This window comes from Andrographis paniculata, unplaced genomic scaffold, assembly GCF_009805555.1.
Source record: "Andrographis paniculata isolate CXL003 unplaced genomic scaffold, ASM980555v1 Contig45END, whole genome shotgun sequence".
In the NCBI taxonomy this organism is placed as follows: domain Eukaryota; kingdom Viridiplantae; phylum Streptophyta; class Magnoliopsida; order Lamiales; family Acanthaceae; genus Andrographis; species Andrographis paniculata.
Window position 1 is genome coordinate 1,067,324 of NW_026137579.1, and position 23,604 is coordinate 1,090,927.

The 23,604-nt window shown below is 33.9% G+C and overlaps 3 protein-coding genes across 7 annotated transcripts; all 3 read right to left on the reverse strand.

Annotated features, from left to right (window-relative positions):
- Nucleotides 1-1,189: 1,189 nt before the first annotated feature.
- On the reverse strand, nucleotides 1,190-13,520 carry LOC127251482 (dicer-like protein 4). 3 transcript variants are annotated; one of them, XM_051275197.1, is made up of 25 exons: nucleotides 13,294-13,520; nucleotides 12,212-12,389; nucleotides 11,965-12,075; nucleotides 11,595-11,735; nucleotides 11,448-11,520; nucleotides 10,497-10,537; nucleotides 10,087-10,230; nucleotides 9,889-10,011; nucleotides 8,354-8,486; nucleotides 7,944-8,046; nucleotides 7,325-7,511; nucleotides 6,877-7,037; nucleotides 6,585-6,791; nucleotides 6,211-6,467; nucleotides 5,856-6,127; nucleotides 5,343-5,767; nucleotides 4,647-4,741; nucleotides 4,188-4,396; nucleotides 3,836-4,045; nucleotides 2,913-3,359; nucleotides 2,558-2,827; nucleotides 2,157-2,471; nucleotides 1,791-2,079; nucleotides 1,613-1,727; nucleotides 1,190-1,524 (listed from the first exon to the last, which is right to left on the reverse strand). In XM_051275197.1, the coding sequence occupies exons 1-25, from the start codon at nucleotides 13,341-13,343 to the stop codon at nucleotides 1,374-1,376; spliced, it is 4,707 nt and encodes a 1,568-aa protein (XP_051131154.1). In that variant the 5' UTR covers nucleotides 13,344-13,520; the 3' UTR covers nucleotides 1,190-1,373. The 3 variants fall into 3 exon arrangements, with proteins under 3 accessions (XP_051131154.1, XP_051131155.1, XP_051131156.1); XM_051275198.1 differs by lacking the exon at nucleotides 13,294-13,520 and adding an exon at nucleotides 12,669-12,876; XM_051275199.1 differs by lacking the exons at nucleotides 11,965-12,075; nucleotides 12,212-12,389; nucleotides 13,294-13,520 and adding an exon at nucleotides 11,834-11,933.
- Nucleotides 13,521-16,684: 3,164 nt separating this feature from the next.
- LOC127251485 (uncharacterized) lies at nucleotides 16,685-20,019 on the reverse strand. 2 transcript variants are annotated; one of them, XM_051275203.1, is made up of 4 exons: nucleotides 19,857-20,019; nucleotides 19,236-19,449; nucleotides 16,992-17,298; nucleotides 16,685-16,902 (listed from the first exon to the last, which is right to left on the reverse strand). In XM_051275203.1, the coding sequence occupies exons 2-3, from the start codon at nucleotides 19,416-19,418 to the stop codon at nucleotides 17,011-17,013; spliced, it is 471 nt and encodes a 156-aa protein (XP_051131160.1). In that variant the 5' UTR covers nucleotides 19,419-19,449; nucleotides 19,857-20,019; the 3' UTR covers nucleotides 16,685-16,902; nucleotides 16,992-17,010. The 2 variants fall into 2 exon arrangements, with proteins under 2 accessions (XP_051131160.1, XP_051131159.1); XM_051275202.1 differs by having other exon boundaries at nucleotides 16,685-17,298.
- Nucleotides 20,020-20,169: 150 nt separating this feature from the next.
- On the reverse strand, nucleotides 20,170-22,356 carry LOC127251484 (sugar transport protein 7). 2 transcript variants are annotated; one of them, XM_051275200.1, is made up of 3 exons: nucleotides 22,162-22,356; nucleotides 21,921-22,068; nucleotides 20,170-21,693 (listed from the first exon to the last, which is right to left on the reverse strand). In XM_051275200.1, the coding sequence occupies exons 1-3, from the start codon at nucleotides 22,174-22,176 to the stop codon at nucleotides 20,339-20,341; spliced, it is 1,518 nt and encodes a 505-aa protein (XP_051131157.1). In that variant the 5' UTR covers nucleotides 22,177-22,356; the 3' UTR covers nucleotides 20,170-20,338. The 2 variants fall into 2 exon arrangements, with proteins under 2 accessions (XP_051131157.1, XP_051131158.1); XM_051275201.1 differs by having other exon boundaries at nucleotides 20,170-21,706.
- Between the last annotated feature and the right edge of the window lie 1,248 nt (nucleotides 22,357-23,604).

The window sequence follows — 23,604 nt, forward strand, 5'->3', positions numbered from 1 at the left end:
CTTTACTGCGGCGCTGAGTACAGCGTCGTGAATAAAATTGAGGCTTAATTTTAGTAACAAAATATTTTTTTATCTATCATAATAATTGATATAGTAATTTTAATTTTTGATAAATTTATTAAATTAAAATATATTTAATAAATATTTAATTTAATTAACTACGTGATAGTATATAATTTAATATAATTAATAAATATTTAATTTAATTAACTATATAATAAGTACATAATTTAAAACACGATAAATTGAACCTCCGACCAAAAAATAAAATATAAATAAAATAAAAAGTCCAACCCCCCTGACTTATAGGATAAAGGATTAAGAGGTTTGCTGTTAAACTATATTTTTATTTTCAATTTTTGAAATAATTAAATATTTCTTTTAATTTTTTAAATTATATATATTTAAATTATTTTAAAATTATTAATATTATTAATTATATAAAAAAAATAATAAAATAATATCATAATTTATTATTATTAATTAATTAAACATCATTTTTTTTAAATACCAATTAAAAAGATCAATTATCTGAGAACATATTTATAAAGTTAATAGCATATATTTTATTTATAAATATAACAAAATAAATAATTATAGGTAAATTATAATGAATATAATAGTACAAGTGTTTAAACTAGTTTTTTTACGGCTGGGTGTCAAAAGCTGAATATCAGCGCATCTCATTATGGGTAAAAAAATCCCGGAATGAGAAGGTATTTTCCATAAAAATTTATGGGTAAATTATAAATATTTAAAATATTTTTTATTTTTTATTTGTACAAAAATGTTTAGTTATTTACAATCAAACATTTGAACAAAGAGAATGTTTTGTGCAAATATAAAAAATTTCATGTAATAAATAATATTCAGATTATTTTAGGCACTCAAAACTTGGTTCAAAGCACTTCTTAACTTACATACATAAATATTTGTTTTATGTAATATTATTTCCCTCAGGCTCTACAGATCTATTTATTTTTGGAGTATTAATCTTTAAATATTAATTATTATATAAAAAATTAGTATAAATTAAAAAAGAATGACAAAAATTATAATGACATTTATAAAAAAATTATAATACAGTGCCTAAATAAGGCCCTTGGAGCAAACCAAGGGAGTATAAATTAATATTGATATAAATTTTTACAATCATTTTATTTAATATTTTAAAAAAAAAAAAACTAAATAATAAAAATATCATAATTATATGTTTAAAATTTTCTCACTTCATAATATATTTTTGTTATGTAATATAACAAATTTCATCTTTTCACCTAAAATCGAATTATATCCTCAACTAACTCAACCCTAACTATCTACAAATGACAGATTACTTACATGCTTGGTTGGTATCAACATCAGCATCAGCATCAGCAATTGTATCCTTCATTTCTCAAGTACCACAGTGCTGCTTCTGCAGCATGGTGGGCTGCTTCTTTCTTCTTCCTTCGAGATTCTCCATAGAATTCAAATCCCACCTTTGGCCTTTCCGTAATCTCCATCTCCACCTTGAATGCATACCTGACCAAACAGATGCAGATACAGGATAGGATAAGATACCATAAGTGCACAGATTGTGAACACTTCCATTGGTTAAGTATAAGCTTACTCTCTTAGGTGGCCTTCACCAATCTCTTTGTAGCACTCGAAGACAGGCGGCTTCCAGGTGTTAGCGGCGCAGACTTCGTACAGCTTTGCTTTTGCAGATACTGCAAAGGGCGTACCTGCAAATATAATTTTTGATTTGAGAATTATAGAATCCAAAAGTTATTAAGATTGGACAGTACCTGTTCCCTGACTAATAGCATTGCTATCGCCTGCATGTCGTTGAGCAGCTCGAACAAGATGGCGTTTCAGTACCCTGCTCAGAGGATGGGCGACTGGGGCACCGGACAATGACTCGCCAAGGTGATATACTTTTGCAATGTTATTGCACAATGTTGTTTCCCCTACCCCTTGCGCATCGGAATTAAAGAAATGGATAGGCTCGTCGTATCCAATTAATTTGGCTTCCATTTCCTCGCTTTCTTCGAGCACTTCCTTCAGTGATTTTGACTTGCATCTGTACCCCTCAGCCTGAACAATGAAAGCCCTAACCGATGTTAGTCGAAGGTAAGGAAAATGTATAGTGAAGAATTTTCAGAATAAATTACCGTGAAACGATCTAGTAGTTCTCTTGCAACTGTTCTTTTTGCCACTCTTCCACTTATGTCGCAGGCAGAAGCAGTTTTCCCATTCACTGTAGCTGCAACTAAGATTTTGCCATCCTTCTTCGATGAAGAAAATTGAAGTGTCCAGTTATAGAATTGACAAAGTTCTGTAAGATCTCTAAGAGGATTAAGCTGCAGCTTCGAAACATCAACAATTGGATCCAGCAGACGCAGCGTTATCTTCCATAGGCAGCTCAGGTCCAACCCTGTGTCAAGAAATACAGCGCCTACACACGACTCAACTAAGTCACCAAGGACCTGTTAAAACGACGTAACAAAACAATTGGATGTTACGACTACGATTATTTCCCTTAATAAGAACACAATATTATCAGAACCACAACCTTAGGACAAGATTTCTCCTTGACAAGGGCATTTGCTGACGTTGCACGTCTGATGTTAACATATGTTGAAATAGCTTTACGGAGACCTTCAGAATCACACATAAGAAATTTGTGAAAGGATTGTCTCTCTGCTACATCAGCTAATGACACATTGTTCACTGATAATGATCTCAAATCTGTAAGTTGACCAGGTCTCATGTTTGGATACACTGAATAGAGATACGAGGTAATCAAGTAATCCAAGACAGCATCTCCAAGAAATTCAAGTCTCTGGTTCAAGAAGTAAAATATATTTCAGCATTATAATTTGAAAATGTAGATGATCAGAATCATTAACTAGGAACGGAGCGCATACCTGGTAGCAACATCCCAACTGATTGCGGAAAGACGGATGGACAAAAGCCTGGACAAGCAAGCCTCTATGGGTGAACGTGTATCCTAAGTTCTTTTCAAGTGCATTAACATCCAATTGATGAGGAAGAGACAGAAAGGCATTGCTTGCAAAGCAGATACGATCCACTTGTGAAGGTAAAAAGTCTATTTCTACGCCAAGCCAATTGAGGAATGCAATTGCTGCTTTGAAGCCACTATCAACTATCAAAGCCCCAATAAGTGCCTCGATAGCATCTGCAATGGTCTTCTTATTTAACCAGTGATGATTCTTGCTGCATCTAACTTCAGTCTTTGCGGCCCTTTTCTTGTTAGACGGAGAGTGCTCGGTCTCTTTATTGCAGTTTACAGGACATGGACGGGCAAATGTAAAGAATTGACTAGGTTCGAGTGGTTGATCACGTATGTATACCTGAAATACATGTTCTTCACAATCAAACTACTCTCAACATATAAATAGAAAACGGCATGAATTGAAAGAAATGCATTCACTTAAAACATTTGACATCACGATTTCAAGAATTACGCAATTTGATACAACGTAGGCCATAGATGATAGTACCTAAAGTCGAAATGGAAGTGGAAGAAAATTTTATTATGCTAACATTATGTGCATAACGTTAGTTGCACACTATTTGTCCATTGCTATTATTTTTAAGTTCAGAAAAGCGCTACAGTATGTTCAGTGTTAGTTCAGTATGATGTTTCTCGTTTTTAATCAAGATATATTTATGATCCAATTATTTTAAAACTATGAACTTCATAAACTTCATATTGCAAACATTTGGTCTGAAAAGATGGAAAGTTATATCATGAAATTTATGGTCGCATCTGATCTCATATCATGAATATTTATAGTACTTGGAAACATTAATTTGGATTGATTACCTGTAAATTCCTCTTTTTTGACAACTTGTGTAAATTAGTATTGCTTGTAATGTTGGAACGCTTGTTGCTGAGCTGTCCTTCATCTAAAAGCTCATGTTTAAGAAAAAGATGTCTACCAACTGCAAATTTGAGAAATGCATCACCAAGCATTTCAAGCCTTTCAAGAGAAAAGCTCTCTGAACATCTTTCTGTGGTGAGTGCTTCAAGAATCTGATGCAATATCAAAATCAATAAGCCACTTTATATGTGTTACTAGCAAAAGGGATAGTCACGTGCTAAAATAACTTGACGGCCAAACAGAGAGCAAACAGAGGCAATACAAAATAATATAATCCCCAAAACAAATTCTTACCCGGTTTGTAGTAACTTCAGCTCCCTCAGGCAATGAAGGAATCAATTTTGCCTTCAGCTCAGCGGCCACAAGAAAGCCTTCAAGTCGATGCATGATTGACGGTAACAGAGATATTGAACTTCCAATATCTTTAGAAAAACCAACAATTTTCAGCTGACAAATTTCAGGGGGAAGTTCAACAAAATGTTCTTGTTTTTCTCGCCATTCTCCTGTAATCAACCCAACATTTGCGTGATAAAAGATGACATTCATCAATTTTCCCAGACTTAAGATGTAGTTTTTAACACAAACTAGAAATAAAAGGAACAATATCTCATAATCATTTAGGCAACAATTAAAATGATTATGATGAAGCTATCTGAAGTAGCCATCAGCATGAGAACGGGAAAAGATTTAGCTCCAAGATTTAAATCTTGCACCTGTTTGTGCACATGTTCTCTCAAGCATAATCAACTATACCTGATGCCTTTTTCTTCCTCAGTAGGTTAGCCAAAACAAATAGTTGCTTTGCTTTCAGAAGGGGTTGGGCTGGGTGCGCAAGATGAAAACCATACCTACAACCAAATGTGAATCATGAGAAAGAGATAACAATGAAATAGTGACAGAAATACATAGATCCTATAACTGAAAACTCTGGTTCAAAAATCACAAATAAAATCATATCGATGTTAAAATAGAAGTTTGCTTCACCATAAGCTACTGGTAACAGCACATCAAGGGATAGGAAAGAATGAATAAATCATATATTCTGTACTGATCTGTGTGTATGAGCCTTCTTGTATTGAATCTCAACAAATCATTGTTTGTCCAAGGCATATCTTCTATGAAAGTATTATCACATACATGAGATGACAGTAAAATCTAACACAATAATACCTATATTCCTTTCAACACAAATATAACCAAGAACGATACATATTCAGGATTTTAGGTCAAATTTAAGGATATTAGGATGGATATCCTAGATGCAACTACAACCAAAATATATTTAGTTCAAGGCGATACAAAAGTTTAGTATGCCACATGTGGTCTCATTGTCCTAAATACATGGAACCGCTAACACTACCATTTTCCTCAAAATGCATCCAAGTACTCTATGCAAAGGCATGGAACAAAGTATTAATGGCTGACAGGTTCAGTAGAGGATTTACTTACCGTTCTGCATAGTGCTCAATGTGAGTTTTTGAACCATCGTATAAACTATGCCCATTTTTATCTGGCAAAATATCAGAAATAAAGAAGAATGTATCTTTTCCAGGGACATAAACCAAACTGTTCAAAATATTGTCAAAACTCCAGGAGCCATCAGCAAGATGTAGAGGATTGTTCAAATGAGATGCTTCATTGCCAATATCAGTCTTTGGGCATTTGAATATCGGCGATGATAACAATTTCTGTACAAGTGCCCAGTCCACAGAGAATTGGTTCTCATGCTCAAAAACAGGAAGCAGCAGGTAACGTGTCAATGAGCCAGACTCGATGATATCATCTTCTTCTAATGAGACATGTTGTGGTATGAATTCATGCCGATCAAGAATTATTTTGAGGAACATCCGCTGGAACTTCTCAGCTGATGCAATCTGTGAGATTCAAAAGATCAGATGCTGAAACAAATATAGTTATCCTGAACTAATTATTACAGGGGTGAAAGGAAAAAAGAAACTACACCTCTTCTTTATCAAATTTATAGATTCCGGCTGGTATAAGCTGTGTCATCACCATTCTACCATTATCCAAACAAAGATCAAGTTCCATTCTACCAGCCTCTTCTGGGAGTGGTTCCTTCACAAAAAGACCAAATTTTCTGTAAACCCTATCTGCGGGATCAGGACGAAGCTTGATGTAGTAAGAACTGAAACAAATGTGATCCCCAGCTTCTGTCCATGGTTTTTTAAGGGCAGCTGGGACAAGCATCTCATGGAGTTCTAGAGAATCCACGTCTGGGGTAAGTAGAATAATTTACTACCACACTGTTAATATGAAAAATTAATCTGAAAGTTAAGAGAGCTAAAAATATACTGACCAATCCCGCATTCAGATAATTCAGAAGTCAATTCCTCATGGTTCTCTTCTTGCTCTGGCAACAGATAATCTGTGAGTGCTCCAATTTCATGCAATATCTGGCATGCTTTTAAGCAACCATCTCGCCGAGCTGCCTCTTTTGAAGGCTGTGGTGTGCTAGAAATCTGATGAACCGGAGCATTGGCGGGAAGAAGTATGTTGCAAACTATTCCATTAACATCATCACAGTAGAAAAATTCTGGCACTGGATTGAAGTACCTAATTAAAATAAATTACAAATAATCAAGAACCAAGTCAAGCAGCCGGTCCTCGGTATCTAGGTTTCAAACCAGAGAGCACAACAAACTCAAATCAAACAGTAAAATGGGATCATACTCATCATGAGGAAGTGTTGAACAATATTGGTGAAGTAATGAAACACTCAAAGAAGAACTAATGGTTGCCCCAGTGCTTTCCACTTTGTAGGTATTCTCCATGAACTCCCTTGTTGGCACACAAGATTTTCTGGTGGAAATTTCTTTATTCATAAGAGCTTCAGTATTTTTAAAATCTTCAATCAAATTGAGTTGTGTTTGGTTGCCACTGCATATTGCATGAATCAAAGATTAACTTTATCCCTTGGAATCCAAAATTATACTTCAACAGAACAAGTATTCAGTGTAAGAACCTGTCCACCAAGAAAATATATTCTGATTGAGGCATGCGAGCCCGGCCTCTAGATTGTATAAAACTTGAAACTGTTTCTGGAAGATCAAACCGTATCACAAGGCAACAGGTCTGAATATCAAGCCCTTCTTCTCCAACTTTAGTGGCAACTATAATATTCAGCTGACAAGATAATTTAATAGAGAAATATAAGATAGTAGAATTAAGAGCTAAAACGCAATGGAAAATGAAGTGCCTTAAACAACGGTATAATTCACTAGTAATTTTCTTTTTCTATTCTTTTCCCCATCTTCAAATAGAAAGAATCAAATGATAACATGATCTTATTCCATCTCCTCTATGACATTTTATCAAAAGAAACTCCTATTTTCCTTTGCAATCCTCCTATCTTTATGATCACTTCTTCCAAGAAAGGGGAGGGGGGTAATCTACTGTGCCATAAGTATTACCTCATCAGAACGAAATTTTTCGAGAACAATATTTGTATTTTTTCGTGACATGTGCCCAGAATGAACTCCCACAAGAAAATCACACTTCCAAGATGATAGAAATGTTGTGTTCTGAATTAGATTAGACAGCAATCTTGCTGTGAAAATTTTATTCACAAATATTATGCATTTCATATCTCTTTTTACCCTGTAAAAAAGTAAAAAAATTAATGTGAAGTTACAAAGAAAATAAACAAATTAATTAGACAAATAGACATGCTTAAATGTTGGATTTAATGTTTTTGAAAGAAAATGAGATATTAAATAGTAACAAATAGGTAGAAACAGCACAAGTAAAACAAACGCTGAAATCTATTTTTACATCTTGAAATTTTAAATATATTCATTTAAATTCCCATCCAATGGACTTAAATTTGCAGATGTCGAAGAAATATAATATTAAAAATTTTCATAAAATCACAACTGCACTTTTTGTACAAGACTAGAATTCATGTAGAACATGCATCTAGGATAGTGATAATATTATAGATTAGCTCTATTATGGAAAGTGTACCATTTTGCTCTAGATTAATGATAATATCTTGACATGTACATAGATTTAGAATGACAAGGTAGCAACCTGATGTTGGAGAGGATATCTAGAAGCTTTAATATCTTTCTTGGGAAAAAAGGCTCCTTCAAAACCTCTACAGTAACACAAGATATATCTCCCTGTGCACCTTCTGCATGAAAAATATAATAAGAAACCATAACTTAGGCTGTGTTTTAAGATGTTTTGGATTTGAAATTATATATTTTCAGGTTGTATGAAACATCTCATCATAGATTGCATGCTATGAAGATGAAAATGAAAATATAGTCACACAACGAGAAACATTGAAAAAGATTCTTATTAAATTTTTCTTACTAATAAATATAGAAAGAATGGATCGATCATCAAGAAAACTAAGGAAGCCTCTTCCAAACATCTTTTGCATGAATCGTAGAAATATATTCTAGCCATCTGGAAAAAAATCATTCCTAGATTACCTCTAGTGCATTCAGAATCAAGAACTAAGGAAACCTCTTGCAAATATTTTTTGCATAAGTCATCCCTGCAGCTCTCTTCTCCTCCTAGTTCAGTGATCTTGTCACCTTCACCTCTTAGGCACATGTTGCTCGCCTAATAAGAAAGGAAATGATCAGTTAATTCACCTCTCAATAATGACAGGTGTAACTTAAAATGAAAAGTGAGAGCATTGTCCTCGACAGATCATATTAAGGGGGAGAAAAAGGTGCCCAATAATTGTGCTAACCCTTAGACAAGCCCTTCATCTAATCATCTGCCTTCCAAGTAAGTCAAGTGTCATATATAATCCCTCAAAAGAAATTAGAGCCATTCATCATAGTAGACCTACATCCTAGAATTTCTAACTACAAATATCATCACCATTTTTACCAATACTAGCATATTTTAAAATATTTTACTGCTTACTATAGTAATCTTAGGACATACACATCTATCTTAGAGCCTAGAGATTGCAACCCATATAAATGCAACAGTCATTGGAACTTGCACCATGTTAAGAAATGAAAAGGCATTATCATAAGACCGGACTCTCTGAAATGTAATTTGGTTTCAAAGCTCAAGCCTTAGGTTTTTTCCATTCATTTTCTTAACGTTGACTGTTGTTCCTGAGATCAATTCATCCATTCAGCCACTCGACACAACGTTGTTAAGTTGCTTTCCCCCTTGAACACAAGGCTCTACAAGTAGTGTCATCTTCTCTACCTTATTTATTCTATTTTCAAAAGTACTTAATTGCTCGTCATAAAAAATAAAAATAAAAAATAATAATAATAATAAAAAAGGGGTACTTCATTGCTATAACCTGCTAAGGATTGCATGATTATTGTTTGTGTTGACATTTTTTCTAGAGTTACATTTTCCACTAGTTTAATCTTTTTATTTTTCTCATGGCATGTGGTCAAATTCTTTAGTTATATGTCTTCCATGGTAGAATACATTGAGTAAATGTCTACAATTTCAGCTAACACACACCTGAATGTTGTTCTAGACTTTCTGTTTGGAACTTATTCAGTTAATACCTTGTGAAACTGAATAAACAAACAATTTGGGACATGATTTTTCTTATTTCTTAGGAATAAGATACATGGGTATAAAAATACAACAGTAATTGATTGTTCTGGTGATTCTATTTTTTCCTACCTAGGCACGTTAAGTAACAAAAAAGGAAAGCAGAAGTAATGAAGAAAAAACAAAGTCTAGTTAGAATAGTTGTCCGCCCCTTTCTTTATTACTCGAAAGGTAGTCTTAGTAACTCTACCGATCTTTGCCTATGATATTATTATTTTATAACATAATCAGTTACATCCATGATTTCCTGCCCCGTGCCTAATTTATATCCATTAATACTGCCAACAAAAACTACAATGTATTTGTTCAATTGTATTTACCTTTCAAAGTTTTAGTGTTCCAACATAAGGGCACAACGTGTCCCATTCATACAATAACACAAATGGTTTGAATGAAGGAAAAACATAAGTGTCGCGGTAATCCTTACCTGCAATGCTCCCCAAAGTCCAAGATTCTCCAGGCACAATATAATATGAGAATGGAGTTTTTGAAGCAATCTTATCCCAAGAATACTCTGATCATCCTGGTTAACTTGAAGAGTTGATATACACTGATGCATCAGATAGCCATCGATTAGAAATTTGTATATAATAAAATTATAAGTGGAAGCATATCAAACTCATGCCTGGATTTTTATGTCTTCAAGTTTTGTAGCCAAAATCATCAGCGGGCAAGAGTCACCATCTTTGATAGAATCATAGCAATAGACCTTTACTTTAGGTGATGTTACATACTGTTCAAGGTCGCCATCATCCTCAACAGAATACACCTACAGAAATAGCAAATAATCAAATGCAAATTTCTGAAAGAGAAATATAGTACAAGCAGAACTCCAATCATAAAGTTTGAAAGGCCAATTATGAGAGTTATATCTGCAAGCATATAGTGGAAGGATATATAAAGGGAAGGCTTGTTTACCAGCCACCCATATCAGTTTCACGACATCTAAAGGTCATAATTAATCATTTTTTAGGTAACTACTCAGTTAAATCAGAAAATAGATCACAACAGATAGATGTCCAATTCTCTTAACACCTTGGCATGCAACAATGCCTCCAGACCATCAACTGAACCACCTGAAAAAACAAAAAGGTCGGATCAATTACTCAAGATAATCCTAACATATTTTTGGGCTGTGAAAAGAGCACTACCAGACAATCTATGGTCAAGAGGCATACTTCCTCAAGAAATATGATACAGAGAGAACCAAGACCCACATAGAAATGAACACCAGGAATGGAAAAACTAGAAAGTTTAGGGAAAAAATAACAATATAGCAAGATATTGTTTCCAATTACAAATATAACACAGAGTGATGTGAACCAGTTTTGTAGATGAAGACAAAACAGAGGCAGCAGCAACCATAATTGCTATATTTAATGAAGGATTGTTCAGAAAAACAATTTATGCTCGTCTCTCTTTATTCAATTGTATTTATTGATGCTGAAATCGGGTGCTTTTTCCCCCCTCAATCAAGCCTTTAAGATTTGTTCAATCACCGGGTTTGCATTTAAGTATGATACCGATCCCACATGCAAATAAGGAATGTTTCGGAGTTATTTGCTCAAGTAACTTTTAGTTGTTACTTCTTAAAACAAGTTCAGAGGTTAGTTTAATTAAGATATTCAATAATTGTGAAAGACTAACATGTCATTAATCATCGTACTCTATTAAATGAAAGGGGCCACATGGTCATCTAGATCATGGATGTGTAAACGTATTCGCTTGTACAAGGACCAAGAACCATACTTCCAGTTCAAAGAATGTGAGATTTCCTAACATGTACTGTTGAAATAAAAATTTAGATACTCAATACTTGATCATAGATTCATGTTTTTGCAGCAGGTTCGATACTAAATCAGAGGTGAAAGTTAACAGTTGTGGATAGTAACAGAGCAGCTCAACTGAATAACAGCAAGCCGTTGTTCTCTATAATTGCATGAGCATAAATGCAGGTAGGTCAAAACAATTGGCATCATGCATTACCTTTTGTTAATATGGGAGATGCTGTCATACCAAAAATACGAGGAAGCTTCACAAGATCTGTCTTGTAGAATATCTGGCAAATAACATCTGTCAATTAAGACAACAACAATTAACGAACATTTATGTATGATGAGTTTTATAAATCACCTTCATAATTTCAGCGTACGGATGGTTGGTTTCTGGTTGAGCATAATGACATTCATCAAATATCAGAAGGGCAATCTGCTCAATGTTAATGAAGCAGTGGGAGAGACAATATAACAGGATTTGAGGTGTCATAACAAGGACCTGCATATGGAAAGAAAATTACGACTTGAATGTTAGTTATTACACACTCGTCAATCTAAATCCACATATCCAAATTATCCACATTTGGCCAACCACACCTAAATCAGCAATCCGGCTGCACTGAATACCAATGAGAGTACCTACTGCTAACAATACAAGACAAAGTACTTCACAAGCATTTAACACTTGATGCAGCGCAGCAACAATGCATAAATCATTTGAGACCAACCTCGTATTCTTCAATTTCTTTATTCCAGTCATGGTGGTTGCGTATACGTCTGGCCCCACCAGAATAGACTCCAACAGTGAAATCAACAGATTCTTCTATCACCTTCGCTTGCTACCATTTTCAGAAAATTAAAGCACGAAGATCAAGAACGTGCATTGCATTGCTATTAAAAAAACACAGATACTTGAATATAACATAAAATGAGACGCAGTTGATTATTCTTTATGAAAAAAAAGATCTAACCAACCTGCTGGACTAAGGCAATGGTATGAGCAAGGAAAATGCATTTGTCTTTTTGAGGTTTCCTAAACAAGGCCCCCATCTCATACATAAGTAAAACTGCAATGTGGGTTTTACCACAGCCAGTTCCCAAATAAACGATGACATTCTCTTCCAAAGCTTTCTTACAAAGGTCCAGCTGGTACCTGTCCAGAGGAAAAAAATCAAAAAATGAAGAATCATGCTTTGCAGTCTCCTTGAAAAGTCTCTAATTAAGAAAAATAACAAATTCTAATCTAACGAAGAATACCACTAATGGCGTCGGACATTGTAACATTATATATAAAACACATCAACATTGTTCTCTTCTCCTCAAAATCGGAAATACAAAGACGAATCAATCCCTCGATTATCTTCCTTGAATCATTTCACAACCCAGACCAAAATAACAGGGAAAATAAAATTAAATAAAATGGCGGACATACCAAGAAGAAGAACACAAAAAGATTCCATTTGTATTGTCCACTTAAAGCGCGCAACAAGATTTAAAGAGCGATTCATTTTTCTGACTACTTCGTCCCCCGGTCGGAGATTGAAGGGATACGGAAGGTTTAAGGTTTTTCGGAGTTGTCAAGATTCACCGTTTTCACCCACAGTTTTCACCCACTACAGTTCACTGTCATTCTTTTTTGCCCTCTTCCTTTTACTATTGTTTTTTTTTTTTTATTTTCTTTTGTAAATTTCAGTGTACTTTTTTTTTTTTTATTAAATCACATACTTGCTCATTAAGGAACAATTAAGAAAAAGAAAAAGATCCACCCCAACCCCACCGCCTGCAACTCATCGCCATTTTTATGGATGCATCATCGAGCATTCTTCTGGACTGTAAATCCATTTCCCATCTAATGCAACTCTACTCAATCGATTTCATCTTCAAACCAAATCACTAACATTCCAACCCCCCCCCCCCCCCCCCAAAAAAAAAAAAAAAACTACAAAAGAAAAAACAACAATGAACTCGTCGGCGACGCCATAGAAGAGGCGGCAACTGCATGAAAAAAACCACGTACATTCAACAATAAAATAAAATAAAAGACAAGAATAGCATACTTTCTGGCAAGTCTCCTCGGATCTTTCTCGATTTCTCGTGTGCAGTCCATAACGGTAGCGCAGACTTGTGGTTGACTGAGTGAACCTTGTGCAGTGACCCAATGCAGAAGAAAAGAATGGAGGGATATAGATAAATGAGACTTGGGGAGCAAGTGAAGTGAGAGAGAAGACTCTGTTTTGGTCTGAAATTGACATCGGCAGTCTGTTCTCCCTCCAGCGCCGTGATGTAGACAGGCCTCACCTCGGATTTGTACGCGCTTTTCTACTGCCCACAGTGACGTGTACCGGCAATGTGCTTTTCATTTTTATTTTAATTTTTTTTGTTAGAAAGTTTTAATTTTAAGTTTATATTTAAATAAATTTGATGGAATATAAAAAAAAAAAATCAATTTTAATCCCAATCAAACTCTTTTTTTTTTTTTTTTTTTGATTTCATTCAAAAAATTAATATCAAAATTAATTCTATACAAAAATCAAATTATTATTTTTAATTCCACCTTTAAAATTTCAATAAAATAAGCTGATGTAACCATAACATAATCTGATGTAGCCATAACATAATCTGATGTGGCAAGTAATTTAAAACAAACACGCCCATGTTAATAATAACACGATCGTGTTATTTCAATTAAGCAATATATTATTATATTTATACCAACACGGGCGTGTACCAAATTCAACACGCCCGTGTTCAAATTCAAGCAACACATTCAAATGGGCTGCGGCTGTGGCTTACATAATAATGAGTGTGGGTGGGTCCCACGCTCATTATGAATTATTTAATAATTTATGTATGGTATATTTTTTTTTAGTTTAATACTCTCACCGATCCCACATAATTTGTCCCTCAATTAACAAATATTTTTATTCATCTTTAAAAATTTTTATTTTTTATAAAACAAATTAATAATAATGATAAATAAATAAATAAATTTATTATTTATTTATATTATATAAAATTTTGTTATTTACAAACTAATATCTATATTATATGTATTTTATTAACATATAATGTTTAAAATATTTAAAATACTAATAATACTATTCATATAAAAATAATAAATAAATGTATTTAAAATTAATATATTTATAAAAAGTAAAAAAAATTATCTTGTATAAAAAGAGAAAAGGAAAATCATCTAAGTATAATATTTTCAAACAAAAAAATAAAAATAAAAAAATTTGAAACAAAAAAAAAAATCTAATTTTAAATATTATTAAATACTCCCTCCGTCCCAAACACCATGCAACATTTCTTTCTTTTTGGTATGTTCCAAACACCATGCAATATTTCCAAAATAAGAAATAATTAATTATACATAATCTATACTCCACATTTATCCCTCACATCATCTAAATAAAATAATAAAATATATATTTCTCTCTCCATCATGTCACCTAATTTTTAAATTATCATATTTAATACTACTCACCTAAAAATCCGTATCAAATACAAATATTGCACTTATTTGAGACGGAGGGAGTACTATAAATTAAATTTTATGTATATATAATTAAATATATTAACCTAAAAAAAATATATATCATAGATAAATTATTAAATAATTCATAATGAGTATGGGACCCACCCACACTCATTATTATGTAAGCCGCAGCCGCAGCCCGTTTGAATGTGTTGCTTGAATTTGAACACGGGCGTGTTCAATTTGCAACACGCCCGTGTTAGTATAAATATAATAATATATTGCTTAATTGAAGTAATACGCCCGTGTTATTATTGACACGGGTGTGTTTGTTCCAAATCACTTGTTACATCAGATTTCGTTATGATCACGTCAGTTTATTCCGTTGAAATTTTAACGATGGGACTAAAAATAATAATTTGATTTTTGTATAGAATTAATTTTCATAATATTTTTTGAATTGGATCAAAAATGAAAAAAATGAGTTTAATTGAGACTAAAATTAATTTTTACTCTGGAATATATTGTTTAAAAAACAAATTCAAATAATGAAATTCGAGAAGAAATACGTTAACAAAAAATATACCTTAAAAGTCGATTTATTGTCGAAATTTACTATATTACTATGCATTTAAAAAATATATGTATTATCTCCATTTGTTAAAAGTATTCTTATTTTATTTGTAGTTTATCTTTTTCATCATAAAATTTTTATATAAATAAAATGAAAATACTTAGAATATATATTTTTTCAATATAAAATAGTAAATTAAATATTATTAAAATATAAAATTCAATCAAATTGTATCGATTCAAATAAATATAGAAATACACCCTTAGGATTCTATTCATATTTTATATGAATTGAATTTAAAATTTAAAATTTTCTATTTAAATAATACTTTCAATATTTGAAATATTTGTGTCAACTTTTTTTATTATTTATTTGCTAAATTTATTCTGTTATTTTTATAATTTTCTAATAGAATTTTCACAATTTTTTACCTTCACAATTTCGTATTAAAATATTATTTAAAATTTAACTATAAGTATGAATCTTATTTTTTTAATTTAAATGATATTTTTATATAATATTAAAAATATATTTTATTAGAGATATTATGCCTTGAATAATGCTATTTTTATTTAAAAAATTTAAACGTTTGAATAATAGAACGGTTTGGAGAAGATTTTCCATAAATGACAAATGTGTTTATCTGGGATGTTTTTTCTATATTTTTTTACACGCATATAAAATTAATATATTACACACATTCATTATTTTATACTATTTATATAATTTCCTATATTTTAAAAATTTTCTTTTCAGCCATTTTACATAATAAATACACCCTTGGTAATTCAACTGGCTGTGTTTAGCTTGTAAGTTCTTGTTTATATTATTCAAAATTCTGTTACAAAGTCTAATAAGTGATGACCTTGTCCTGTAGAATGAACTACTGTCATGTAGAATTGATGTCCTCAACTCAAATATGACGCAATAATCTAATTATAATATTTTATTAATTAATAAACTTACTATATATGTAAATAATTTGAATTTGATAATTAAGTTTAAAATTTTAAATAATTCAATCTAATTTTACTATACATATTACACTAATCTATATATGGTTTAGAGAAAAGCTTATAAAATGTATTCTTTTAAAGTTTACGTTTATTATTTATTTATATTAGCTTGGACGCTAAGGATGTATTCTTTTTAGTTAATTTTGAAAAAAATTAGTTTGAATTTAGTGTTAAAATTATGTTTAATGAGATATTTTGAAAAAAGAAAAAATATATCAGTAAAATTTGAAAAATTTTGGCTAAAGAAACATATCCTAAATTAAATTTAATGTTTTACAGTAAATTGTCAGTAAAAATATAAAAATCAATTTCCAAAAAAGATAGTATTTTCCTTTTTTTCTCTTTTAGGTACCATTTCAATTTTTTTCCCATATCAATTGCAGGCGAAGAGAATTGACCTTGACTTAATATGGATGTTGAGCAAAAAACAGTGCAATGTACCAAAAGCAGAAACAATGATCACTCATTATCATTGTTAATTTTTCTTCCTAAACGAGGACAGAAATAAAAATAAAATTAATCTCCCTCTCAAATTAGAGATTTTCTTTTTCCAGATATCCAACAAAATATGTGCCCCAAGAATTTTCCAGAGCCCCTAGCCATAAGAATAAAGGGTTACATAATATAAGATCATAGCCCGGTTATGCAATTGCAGAACTACGAGTAGAGCCAGAAGCATCGCACCTTATAACTCAATGTTGGATCACACTAGTTTTGAATCGGGCTGCTGCTCTGGTTCATATTCATCATCAGCATCATGATCATCATCTTCGTCGTTGTCATCCTCTTCATCATTCTCACGATCATACAAACTGCCCGTGGAGCTAATTGTCTCTTCTTTAACATCATCCATGTCAAAGAAATCCGATCCAAACTTCATTTCACGGTGTTTGATCAAAAGCCAGCGCAGCAGCCGGTCTTCTTTGTTCAGGTAATAGAGCTCATTGTTGAAGCTAGGTGGGGTCATCATTGTCAGCTGCATCAGCTGACCCTGCAAGAAATGATAATAAAGATCATGTATACTATTGTATAAAAAGCATAGGAATCTTTGCTTGAATATATTAAGTCTCAAGAGTACGAAAAGCCATAATCTAATTCAGTAAAAGAATCCATATATGAATAAAAATGTTGTAAATCTATGCCTGAAAATGACAAACCTACAACAAACAACGGAATAAGCATGTGTAATGTGGGAGGCCATCTGCAAGAGTCACGGATGATTGCCTCACTATTAACAGGTAAGAATTACAAAGAAAGAGCAACAATCACTGAAGGATCTGTTTAACAATGCTTATACCATTCTTGCAAGAACACCTACAGGGGGCACAAAACCTCAGAGTACTCGCCAGGCATGATAGAAACCAAACATGACGGCAACACATGACTCAGCTCTCTACATGATCATGAACAAATGTAGCAATGAGACCACCTTAAATACGGTGAGAGAAGGGAAGGATCTGAAACATCAAAATGTGTCTATCCCCTTTTTTACAAAGAGGGAAAATTCTCTTTTCCTTTCAGCTATGATATCAAACATTAGGATACTGTATACATGTACCGAAAAGCATAACCGGAGGAACGGAAAAGCTTATTATGCCCCTCTAGAAAACACCAAATACACATTAGAGGAGCCCAAGGAAAACTGCCTGAAAAAGACACACTAAAAACATATTGATTACCTTCACAGTGCATTAAGTCAAAGAGAAAGATATATGATTTAATTTCCCCATCTGATTATAGGTTCTTATCAAGGTGCTTCCACCTTGAGTTGAAAGCAGTTTGGCAATATAATAGTATTACTATTCTACCCAGTATAGATTAGTGCACAATTAAAGGTCTATGCATTGTTATAGGTTCTTCCCGAATGAGTATTGCCACCACTTGGTCTATCTGTTGTTATTGTTGATCCTATTATGGGCATGTGTGAACAAGAGATAGAAGTTACAAGATGTTAGCATAAAAAGTGACAATGATAGTCGGGAAAACTTACAACCAATGTTTGGATAAAACGAAGTGATTAAGATTAAAAAGAATGTTAATCCAAACCAAGAATTAATGCTTAAAATAGTCAGCAAAAGCTTAAAATTAATGCTTCAATTTAGTTGGTAGAATTCACTCCAAATGATGATTCTCTTCCCCGCCATCTAAGCATTCCAGATATTAATTGTTGTGTGCTATCACATGGCTCCATTCTTAACATCATTCATCTAGATTGAACATGTGCATAGACCATAAGAACACTTGTCCTGTGAATGCAAAGAATTAACAACAAACTTTTTTAGATTGCCATGTATGTTAGGATTTTATTAGTACTTTATATTTGTTATATTTCTACTCAAGAGCCTGTAATATTATTCAAATAAAAAACTGAAACTTGAGTTTCTAACAATAAAAGATCAAAAACTTGTTAAAAAAAAAAAACTGCATCAAACACATTGCAGTAAAACCAAGAATCACGAATCAAACCAACTGCTACTGAAGTATCTAGAAATTATTTCTCAGATAATAAGCAGTAGAATGATAACTTGTGATAAATATAAGCAACCAACATAGTGTATATGAGAACTGGTAGGCAGTGGGGTCTGTTCGAGGGTAAGGTCAGATTCATTGAAAAAGATAACACGGCAATGTGATGGATATTTGTATCCCTTTTTATTAAAAATTTTAATATCAGTCTGCCTTGTGCAGTTCTCTAGCTCCAGGATTCATAATAGGAAACTTCTGTGACCAAATGGAATAAAACAGCAGAAATTGGGGGCTATGCATTACTCATATGGAACACACCTCCTCTGTTTAAAATCAATAAGTATCATATTTACTAAGAATGAAACAGCAGTAGCATAGGACAAGATAATAAAACTTTTAGATAAATTAATCCAATAGAAGTTCATCATTCCATAGCATCCAAGAAAGTGAACACGCACTTACCTGATAGTATCTTCCATCCAATTTCTTTATACCGTATCCCAATTGAACATTTCCAAAGGATTTTACATCAGTCAATACTCCATTTCTTCGGTACACATGCTTTCCTATCCTTTGTACCAAATCCATCAGGAGCTCTGATTTTACATTCGGTTTCAACAGAAGCATACAATCATAAAGAGGCATTTTCCCTTCCAAGTGACTCAAGATTACAAATCTGTAAAACAGTAAATTTGTATTGTACAAATGAGTAATTCTCTTCTCAGTAGCAACGCTTGAAAAAAAATGGAGCACCAATCGAACAGCTCCCCAGTCATGTAACATGAAAGTGAAGAAAACATCATATATCAAACATCATCAAGCAAAAATAATCCTCGATTCAATACGCTATCATCTTCGCCGCAAATCCCCATAATGAAAGACTCCAAAACCATATAAACCACAACTCAGTAAACCAAATCAATTAAAAGGCTCAACAGCTATCTGAACCAAGTCCGCTAAAATCAAGTTCATATAAATCAAAATCAAACGCACAATAAGGAAAGTGTAAAATGAGAAGTTCGAGCCTATTACTCTTCTAAAACCAATTACTACAACCCCTATACAGAAGCTCCAATGACTTACCGAAGTTGTAACAGAATTACAGCGGGGCGAGATGCAGGTAGCCGAGGACGAATCGGCAAAGGCAGACAGGCAGAGGTCTAATTTCTTACCAAATCCCGAGGGTTTAACTATTCGAAATGTCGTTTCCACCCCTAGAAACCACTCTAATTGCGATCTCTATCAAAAAAAAATAAGGGTGAGTTTTAGCTATTACGTGTGTTTGTTTGAATTTTATTTTGAAATTTGAATAAAAAAAATTTAAAAATTTAAATATAAAATTCATATATAATATAAAAAAAAATAAAAAAAAAGACGTTCATATTAAAAAATTTATAATAAACTGATAAAGAATAGAAAACAACTCTAATTTCTAAAAGAAACTGTACAAATTTGTAATTAACGGCGGAGAGTAGAAAGTGGAGCTTTCTTCCTCGGTAATAACTTGCAGTTGCACAGTAATAGTACAAAATAAATACAGTAACTGTGGATATGGTCAAATTAATTTAATTAACAATGGTTTTCCAGAACCAGTGCTTCTTCCACAAGAAGATCATCTCTTCAATGGGGACGCCTTTCGTCTCCGGCAATAGGAAGTAGACGAACACCGTCATGACGACGATCCACCCGGCGAAGAACAGGAATATTCCGTACTTGAATGCGCAGAGCAGCGAGAGGAACGCCTGCCCGATCGCGAACGTGAACAGCAGATTCACCGCCACCGTTATGCTCTGCCCCGCCGATCGTGTCTCCAGCGGGAATATCTCGCTCGGCACCGTCCACCCCAGCGGGCCCCACGACCACCCGAACGCCGCCACGAAGAGGCAGATCACCGCCACCACGACGATCGAGTAGGTTTTCGACAGCGCCTCCTCGCCGCCGAACTTGACGCCGAGTATCACCGCCACTACTACCTGGCAAACCACCATCTGGATCCCGCCAGTGATTAGCAAAACTCGGCGGCCCACCCGGTCCACGGCGGCGATGGAGATGAAGGTCGACGAAGCCAGCACCGCCCCCGTCAGCGCCGACGAGTAGAGCGAGGCGTTCCCCTTGAACCCCATCGTCTGGAACAGCACCGGCGCGTAGAACAGGATGGAGTTTATCCCCGTCAGGATCTGGAACGCCGGCATAAGGATCGCCATCACCAGCTGCGCCCGATTCCGCCGTTCGAGAATGTTCCTGAACGGATGCTCGATCGATTTCGCCAGCTCGCTCGCGTCGATCATGTCCTGCAGCTCGGCGTGGACGTCGCCGGTGCCTCTGATCTTCTCCAGAACTCTTCTCCCCTTCTCTTCCCTCCCCCGCTCGATCAGGCTGTTGGGCGTCTCCGGCAGGAGGACACCTCCGACGGTCATCAAAACCGCCGGCGCGGCGGCGAGGCCGAGGGAGAGCCTCCATCCCCATGGATGGAGCTTCTGCGTGCCGTAATTGATCATATTGGCGGTGAAGATGCCGAGCGTGGTGGCCAATTGGAACATCATGTTAAGGCCTCCCCGGAGGTGAGTGGGCGCCATTTCTGAAAGGTACAGAGGCACAGCTTGATTGCCGAATCCGATGCCGAATCCGAGCATAATCCGGCCGAGGATGAGCATGGGGAGATTGGCGGCGGAGGCGTCGAGAGCGGCGCCGATCATGAAGCTGACGCCGCCGCAGATGATGCTTCCCCGGCGGCCGAATCTGCGGGTGACCGGGGAGGCGAAGAGGGAGGAGACAAGGCCGGCGAGATAGAGGGAGGAGGTGAAGGCGGCGAGGCCCTGGTTGTTGTACTTGCAGTAGTTGTTTTCATGGGCGTGCTGTTTGCTTCTGTAAACCTCCGGGAAGAATTTCTTCAGGAATCCATCCATTGACGTGACTCCTCCTGTTTGTTGCAACTTGCAAATTCGATAAGGTTAAGGTAACTAAAAAGTCATGTTGAAGGCGACAACAGAAAGTAGAGCAAAAGTAGCCTGAATCACTTGTACAATTAATCCCCATCATCATCATCATCGTATCTCTGATTCGATTCATCGATTTTGTCCGCCATAATATTATATCACAGTTTCAGAATAACCAATCGAGAAATTAATTGAAGAAGTGAGTGAGTACCGGAGATGCCGATGTCGTAACCGAAGAGGGATCCGCCGACGGCGGCGACAAGACAGGCGACGACCACATAAGGTGTGACTCTTCCTTTATACTCCTCAGCTCTTTCCTTCGCCACTCCCGCCGGCGCTATAGATCCTCCTCCGGCCATCTGTATATCCAAAACGACAACTAACCTAATTAAACCTGCTATTATACAAGAAATCAGTTTCCGATCCTCAGATTAAAGATGAGCAAGCAATACAGTTAATTCAAACATGGCGTTTGCGTTGGTATGCAGGAACTGGGCGGATTAACTGGGAAATTAGGTTGGAGTTTGGCTGAGTGGTGCGCACATGGACAAGGTGGGGTGGGGTGGATGGTGTCGTCGTCGTGATGGTTTGTTTTACTCAGGCAGGCGGCAGCCATGGTTCTGACCGTGTTTAAATAATGTGTTTCTGTCAGAGTACGACTAAAATAGAGAAGGGTTTGGTAACAAGTATGGTGGATGCCATATGCATTTATGATTATTATCTTTATTTGACTTTTAGGGTTGGTTGGATTATGTGCGCATTCAATTTCCCTGTGATATTAATTCTATTACATCTCTACATATGATTTTTTGAATGACTACAAATTACATAAAAAATATATATTGAAATTGCATTATTTCTTAATCACAACACTACCATCAAATCACATTCAAACAAATCAGGTTTGTTTGTATTGTCATAAATATAAAATATATTTTTTTTAAAAAAATTAATTTATTATATATATTTATATTTTTATATTATCTACACAATTTTTTTCAATTATTTTACAAAACAAATAAATTCTTTCTTTTTATACCAAAATAAGAAATAATATAATGAATATATAATATTATTTAATTAAATTAATGATACTTTACAGTCCAAATATTTATCAACTGGGCAATTGCTTTACAACTTGATACTTAAAAATGGATTCATCACTAAATTATATGTAAATATAATGATAAAGTCAACCTACTTGTTTATTTGTCAACTATCACTACGTGATACTTAATTAAGCAATTTTTTCATTCACTTTCAAATAATTTTTCACACTATTTTACTTTGGGTGTGTTTACTTATAGGTTTTTTATTCTATTTTTTTTTAAAAAAAATCAAATCAAACGTCTGTTATTTATTTATTATATTACACTAAAATTTTATATTATATTTAAAACGTGACATGAATACATATTTATATCACATCAAATAATTATTTCAATTCAAAATTTTACTATTCAAAATTATCACCCAAAATTAAAATCTTATACACACACTTTAACTTTTACTATTCCCACAAAATTATGAAAATATCTGATATGATATTGATACATATATATATATTAATATAATATTTCAAAAAAAATAGTATCAATTTTTTTTAACTATTTATACTTCATTTATTATCTAAATATATTCTTTTTTTTTTATCGTCTAAATTTATTTTTATTTATAATAAATAAATACCATTTTTTATACTTTTCATTTACTTAAAAAAATAAAAATTTATAATTTTTAAAATTCGTGTTCGATCAAATAAGTATACAATATTACCACAAAATAAATATAAACAAATTGCAAAAACCTTCTATAATATATTTAAACGTAGACTTTATAATTGGGCAGTGAGACAACTACACGTCAATTGGAAAAAATAAAATAAAATAAATAAA